Source organism: Myotis yumanensis, unplaced genomic scaffold (genome assembly GCF_028538775.1).
Source record: "Myotis yumanensis isolate MYYU_CA2020_CCGP unplaced genomic scaffold, mMyoYum1.0.hap1 SCAF_3, whole genome shotgun sequence".
Classification (NCBI taxonomy): domain Eukaryota; kingdom Metazoa; phylum Chordata; class Mammalia; order Chiroptera; family Vespertilionidae; genus Myotis; species Myotis yumanensis.
The window spans coordinates 24,621,881-24,629,208 of record NW_027223754.1 but is presented as its reverse complement, the minus strand read 5'-3'; the positions used below and the strand labels follow the sequence as shown (position 1 = coordinate 24,629,208).

The window sequence follows — 7,328 nt, the reverse complement described above, 5'->3', positions numbered from 1 at the left end:
GATTGCCCTCTGATAGTGGGAAAAATAGTAGGCAGACATGGTCCTGGGCCCCTTACCCAGTAATTCCCATCTATTGGAGATTCCTACAGATGCAAACCCTCCTTTTCTGTGGACCAGGGAGGTAAACTGAGGAGGCAAACATTGAGTGAAATAAAATAATGAATCTATAGTTTCTGATTTCTCCCAATGAGCAAACGGAGACCCACAGCCTTTGACTGATCACTGGAAGCGAACTTAGATGGGGTCTTCTGCTCCAAGGTATTAACCCAGGTTTTATTTTCACTGCAGACTTGAAAGGGTTACAAGGGTTTAACATAGAAGAAACCCTTGATATAATTGAAATGACTAAACTCAGAAACTTCCCCCCCTGTAACACAAGTGACAAAAAACAGACAAGCAGACACAGATCAGATGAAAGTGATTTTCTCATAGGCCATGGCCTTCCTGTCTTTCTGTCTTACTAGCATATAAGTAATTGTCATTTTCAAAGGAAAAAGAGAAGCATAGTTTCTCCTAGAGAAGCAGTCTAAACCAGTGGCTAGGAGTCCAGGCTTTGGAGCAAGCCTTCCTGGATTTGAGTCCTGGCCTCATTAGCTGTGTGCTGTTCAGCATGTTACGTCATCTCTCTGTGCTTCAGGTTCATTACACCTTATACATTTGCACATGCATGCACACACCTGCCTTTAAGGCATGATACTAATCAATGATTTAATGCATGCAAACAACTTGGGAAATTGTCTGATAAATTGTAAGCACTCAATAAAAGTTGTTATTATGATCCTAATGATACAAATGTTATTAATGAGCCATGTCATCTTTGCTGCTTATATTTCTTCTATTACAATGAGATACCTTGAGATATATTTGGCCATCCCTGTGCCATAGAAGGGTTTCTAAACGGAATTAATCCTACCTGTTCTAGTGATGTTTACTTTGGCCTCCTGTTAAATGATAAAAATATTATGCAGTTAAAAACCTTCCTTGTGCAATCACATTGATTCCAACCTATGTTCAGCATGAAGGAACAGACAGCATGTTTGTGTAATAACCTCCCGGAACAGTTATTATTATCCACAATATTGTGGGTCATATCCCAGTTGCTTTTTAATTCAGTTACCATGTGATGGCTTTGCGATCAGAAAATAATGATGGTAGACAGCAAGAAAAGTAAGTTAGTACATGCTCATATGAAAAGTGGTAAGATTTATATTGCACTCTATTGAAAATGGGCAGAGTACATAGTTATGAGTATGTAAAATAAATGAAACTTTGCACTATGTTCAGCGTCTAAGATGTGTTTAAAGTCTTTGAAAAAAAAAGGTTAAACAGTTTCACTGGAAGCATGGAGTATAATAGGTATTCTGGAGGAGAAAGTTGCTAAGATTTCTTCCCTGGTGATTTATCAGTGTCTTTTGGGGATCCCATGGATAGAGAAAATGTGTCATGGAGAGGCCCTAATCAGAAGTGGGAAGTTTATTCTTGGCACCTGAGAAGAAGACTTAGGGTGAGATCATTAAACGAGCTCTGTTAGCAAAAATGGGGACAGAGGGTCATAGAGCAGCCTTCATTTTGATACTCCCAAGACACCATCACCAGCTGAGACTCCCATCTTTGAAAGCTCTTCCTCTTTTTTTCTTAATTTATTTTGGGACCATGGATGTCTTTGAAAATCTGATAGAAATTAGAAATATTCCTCCCAGAAAATGTGTGTACGCGAGCGCACACACACACACACACACATACACACACACTGCTGTATATTAATTTGTGCTTTTCATAGATGTTCTCATGTAAAGCATTTCCTTCTTAACTGAGTGATTTTATATTATCTTCAGTGAACAAATCAATTAACTTTTGAAAATAGATTTGACCACTTAGTCTCCTTTTAAAAAATGTGTTGTTTAAAATCCTGACTTGTAACGCTCTCAAAAGATTTTAGAGCATTCAGTTGTTGTGTTGTTTTTGTTTTTTTTTTGTATGATCAGCAGTTTCAAACATCTTTATAGATGTTCCTGAAACACTTAATTTCTGAGGAATTTTTATTTCTGTCTGATAGGAAAGTGCAGTAGGCATGGATGTATGTCTTCTTAGAAGTATTTTATTATAATTTTATGAGGAACTAAAAAAAAGACTGTAATGTTATTCCCATATTGGTTTATATTAAATAAACATTGATATCCCACAGAGTCTTCATCATAATTCAGACTCTAACCTCAAAATATACTGTTTTGGGAGAAATAAATGTACAAATGTACTGAGTTACTGTAGCCACAGAGGAGAAATTTTAAAAAATATGGGAGAGAAAAGCCTTTTAGAACTCATGCTCAATGGAGACATAAACAGCAATATTAATAAGTTCATCCATACATTTCTATGTCTGTACCTTATATTTTAAAGTGGGCAAGAAACTTTCTGAATATTTGATGTAAGAATTTGGCTTGAAAAAATTTGGCAACAAATGTAAAGCTAGCCTAATAGCTCCTTTTAATTCTTAAGAGTAAAATCCTTAGAAAAGTTGATAATAGTTTCTAGAAGATTGTAGTAATAATTTACCATCTTATTTTGTATTTTGATTCCAATCAACACAGACCAAGGGCAGTCAAGTTTATAATAATTTATTATGGTTGCATATCATTTGTCATATATAATAAATTATAGAAACTATAGCATCTTTATAAACTATTTAGTATACCATATTCACTTCCTAATGCTCAATGCAGTAACTGTAAGACATTTAATTAGATTATAGTTTAGCATTAGTTAGAAGATAAAAAAAATATACATTTTTTCACAGTACTTGGAATTTCTGAAGGGCCCATTATTCCAACTTTTGTGCAACCACTCTGAAATGCATAAAAACTTCTATAAACCAGAAGGTGGCGTATGGTTTTGCTGAGCTGCTGAAGGTACTGCAGCTCCTTGACTTTGCACTTACACCCATGTGGCGTACTTTTCAGGCACTGTAATAAATGCAAATAAATAATCACTTACTGATCTCTAAAAATCTATACCAATAGACCACATTGAAGTTTGGAAACATCTTGAGAATTCAAATAAAAAATTCAGTGAACAATTGTAGCATGAAACTCTCTCTCTCCCTATTCTCCCTCCCCCCGCCCCTCCTCTTCCCCCTTCCCCAGTTTGCTTAAGGAAACAAACAAACAAAAAGTTCAGGTGGAATTTAAGTCCTAGGGCCTGACAAAGAGACCCTGGCTGCAGTTCTTGCTCAGCCATCTGTTTTCTTCAGTTTCATCTCTCCTTACATCTGTCCAGACCTCTCCTGACACCAGCATCAGTCCTTTCGGGCCAGGAGAGTTTTCCAGTCCTTGCTGAAGGCAGCTCGTTCTCCACTGTCACAGCACAGGCGTGAAAGTGGTTGGAGTCCTGTCACCAGTTTGCTCTGTTCCTTTCCAGCCTCCGGAGTCCTGGCGGAGGCGAAGCTTGCAAGGAGCAACACAGCGCTGCGTGTTAGCGTCTCACAAACTCACTTGGTCTTTAAATGTCCATTCGTGGATAACGTCCTTATCCATTCTCTGCTCCTCAGTGGACTTTGATGGAATATTTCCGCAGTTTCAGAAACTGGAAAAGCTTGTCTTTCGTCCTCTTCTTCAGGGCCATCAGGGCCCGGGTTTTCTCCTCCAGATCTTGATCTATGGCCAAAATGATCTTGGCTCTCTCCTCTGCTTTCTTGTCCCCAGAGTTTTTGAAGAGCCTCTGTAGTGATTCTTGGTCGATGTTTTCAAAGATGTTGCCCACGGCTTTCTTGCGTGAGGCTGTGTCGAAGTGGTAGCCGTGGATGGACGGGCTGACTCGCAGCGAGGAGGACATGCTGCCGGCTTGGTTGCTTGGCTTTGCTCTCATAGATGGGAGGATCTTCGGGAACCCAGAGCCCAGGCTCTCCAGAGAGTCTGTAGCAAACTCATACCAGCACTGCTATTTAAAGCATGAACAAAAGCTCCAGGCTCAAATTACACTGGTGACATCAGAGTGATCTCAAGGAAGAATAATCACAGGCAGGTTTAACAGTTGAGTTGCCAATATCCCGTTCTTGTGCAAAATGTTTCCGAAAGCTGTGTTCCCCGGATGGGGCGTGGAAGTGGGGATGTTTTGTTGTTGTTTTCTTGCCTCATCTGTGTCAATAGGATTATAGAGATGTGGGCTCTTCTTTTAAAAAAAAAAAGAAAAACTGCTGAAACCAGGAAAGTGCAAAGATAAGACGCAAACCTGGGTGCCTTAAGCTCTCAAAATCTTTCCTAACAACCGAAACAGAAGTTCTGCTAACACAGGAAAGTGTTAGCAGAAGAATTCCCAGAGACGTTATGAAAGTGTACTCCAAACATCTGTGCCCTTTGGACACCTCTATCCAGGGCCACTCCTAAGCTGCTCAAAGATAGCTTAACAATTAAGGACATCCGTTTGGAATAAATAGGTCCGATTGCAGAATGGGAGTTTACCTACAAAGCGCTGACAGGACACTTGCCTGGAGCTGTGACCTTTCAGAGACTGTACTCACTGAAGAAAAGTGTAAATTAGTAATAATAGACAATATCCCTTAGGTTTGTGTATATATCAACAATACGTCTACTTTAAACAAGTGGGAAAGGTAACAGGTGCTTTATGTATATAGTACTCAAAAGGAATGATTTGACTTTTTTTTAATATGTATTTTGGCATCACCCAGACATAAAACGACACCTTCTTTGGAAGAATTTGAATTTGTTCTTTTCACCTTCCACAATATTCAGCCAGCCAGTGTCCCCACAGATGTATGGAGCACTTACATTCAGCCAACTGCTTTCCTCAACCTCAAAGGGCCCCAGAAACTTCTCTTTACGGACCTTCTGCCTGGTCCATGTTCTAATACTCCAAGAAGATGGGCTGGTTTTCATTTTCCTCTCATCTAGTCAAATCAGATCTAGTGTAGGGAAGGTGCCACCCTTCATATATATTCATTCAATCATTAATTCATACACTCACTCATTTATTCAATCAATATCTATTAAAGGTCTACCTTTACCTACAACTTTTCTAGGCATTGGGAATATAACACTAAACCAAACTAAACCAAATAAATAAAATGAAACAGCAAAAAAATCCCTACCTTGCCTGAATGGAGTTTAAAATCTACCTAAATAGATAATAGAAAGATGTATGTTTATAATATAGATGATGTCAGGAAGTAACAAATGAGTAGATTTGTATAGGAGAGGAAGGGAGGGGTTGAGATTTGCATAGGATATTTAGAGCCAGCTTCTCAATGGGATATTGTGCAAGAATTCGAAAGAGGTAAGGGAGTGAGCTGTGTAGGCATCTGGAGGAAGGGTGTTGGAGGTAGAGGAAACAGCAAGTGCAGAGGTCTGAAGATAAGAGTGTCCTGGAATATATGCAGAACATCCAGGAGACCAGTGTGGTTGGGCCAGAGAAGAGTGGGTGGAGGAGAGGAGGGGGTGAGAAGGCAGAGGCAAGTGTATAAGCTCGTAGGCTTTTTCATGAATTTAGCATTTATTTACTCTGTAAGAGATAGGCAGCCTTTGGAGAACTTGGAGCAGAGAAATTACAGGATTTTAATTATAATTAAAAAAAATAACTGACTTTTCTTTGTGGAGAGTGGATTTGTAGGAAGACAATAAGGACACGGGGAGCAAAAGGACTAGTTGGGACACTTCCCAAAATGAGCCAGGCAAGAGATGATGAAGGCCTCCACTGGGGAAGTCCTTGTGCAGGCAGTGATAACTGATGAAGGTTAAGTCAGAAGGGTTGCTGAAGACTCCAGTGTGAAGAATGAAACACAGACACGAGCCCAGGACGATCTCTTCCTGAAGGATGCTTCCCTGAAGGACATTTCCAGGTGGGCTTATATTCATCTCATCAACCATGGCAGCTGATGCTTGTTCCAGGCTTTCCATGGACCAACCCTATGTTCTGCTGCCTCTGACTGTAGGTTTATTGGCATATGAAGCACACCTCTCCATCACTGAATACAAAAAGTACTTTTATGGTAATAAGGATTTTTACTGTTTTTAGTAAGTGCCAAGAAATTTACATAACCCATCTGAATTGTTGCCATACTCAAGGCTTCATCAAACTTCTCATGCTCTGCTCTTTCTTGAGCTGATTCTTAGTTTTTTATCTCCTACTAGAGGCCCAGTGCATGAAATTTGTGCACTCAGGGGGTGTCCATCTGCCTGGCCTGTACCCTCTCCAATCTGGGACCCCTTGGGGGAAGTTTGACTGCTGGTTTAGGCCCAATACCACAGGGGTCGGGCTCCTAACCGCTCGCCTGCCTGCCAGCCTGATCCCCCCCTAACCATTCCCCTGCTGGCCTGATTGACGCCTAACTGCTCCCCTGCCAGCATGATTTCCCCCAATTGCCCTCCCCTGCTGACCTGATCGCACCCAACTGCCCTCACCTGCAGGCCTGGTCGCCCCCAACTGCCCTCCTCTGCAGGGCTAGTCGCCCCTAACTGTCCACCCCTGCTGGCCTGGTTGCCCTTATCTGCCCCCCCCCAAATTGGCCTGGTTGCCCCCAACTGTCCCCCCTGCCGGCCTGCTCACCCCATACAGCTTGCTGTTTGGTCATTACTGTTACTGTGATGGCGTCCCTGACAATTTGCATATTCCTCTATTATTACTATAGACATATTGATTACTCTGAAATTTTAAATTCCAGCCTAGTTCTTTTATCTGTGGTATGGACTCACTTATATATCTAATCTATACAGATATATACAAATATGATACTAATATCTGTTTAGTTATAAAAGGCAGAAGAGCAGCCATAATCTTTAATATCTCCTTTTATTTCTTCCCTTATCTAGATCTATCCTCCATACATATCTATCACTAAGGTCAGTCAATTCTACCCACAAAATATTTCTTAAATCTATTTACTTTCCATTTTCCCTGACACAATTTAGGCACGTCTCCATATGGTGGATGCTGGGATGCACAACCAAGGACTCCCTGTAAGATTTCCCCAGATGTTTGGCTGTTAGCTCCCATCATGGGTTGCCACCACTGAACAAAGTCACCCCCTGCTTTTGGTGCAGCTGTATCTAGTGACTGATGGATAAGAGGGCACCAAAGCCTTCACCCCTTCTCCAACTCAGAGTGATCATCTACATTTCAGAGCATTCTTTGGAATCAGCTGAGACCTCCCTATTCCCAATCCTGCATCTTTCCCTTCTGCAGACATGAATCCTAAGAGCTCTCCATAATGAATGACCTTCTTGGTGATCTCCATTTTGGAGTTTGCATCCTGGAGATCCCAGTCTATGACATCCCAACTTCTTTCACCTGGACTAAGACCATTCTGTACACAGCATCCA

At 41.0% G+C, this 7,328-nt stretch overlaps 1 protein-coding gene across 1 annotated transcript; it reads right to left on the bottom strand.

Annotated features, from left to right (window-relative positions):
• Positions 1-3,121: 3,121 nt before the first annotated feature.
• Positions 3,122-4,303, bottom strand: TCIM (transcriptional and immune response regulator). The gene has a single exon (XM_070407396.1). It carries the CDS (start codon positions 3,859-3,861, stop codon positions 3,541-3,543), a length of 321 nt encoding a protein of 106 aa, XP_070263497.1. The 5' UTR covers positions 3,862-4,303; the 3' UTR covers positions 3,122-3,540.
• Positions 4,304-7,328: the final 3,025 nt, after the last annotated feature.

Excerpts from the sequence above, each read along its gene's own strand:
- TCIM (XM_070407396.1), bottom strand. The coding sequence starts at position 3,861 with ATGAGAGCAAAGCCAAGCAACCAAGCCGGCAGCATGTCCTCCTCGCTG.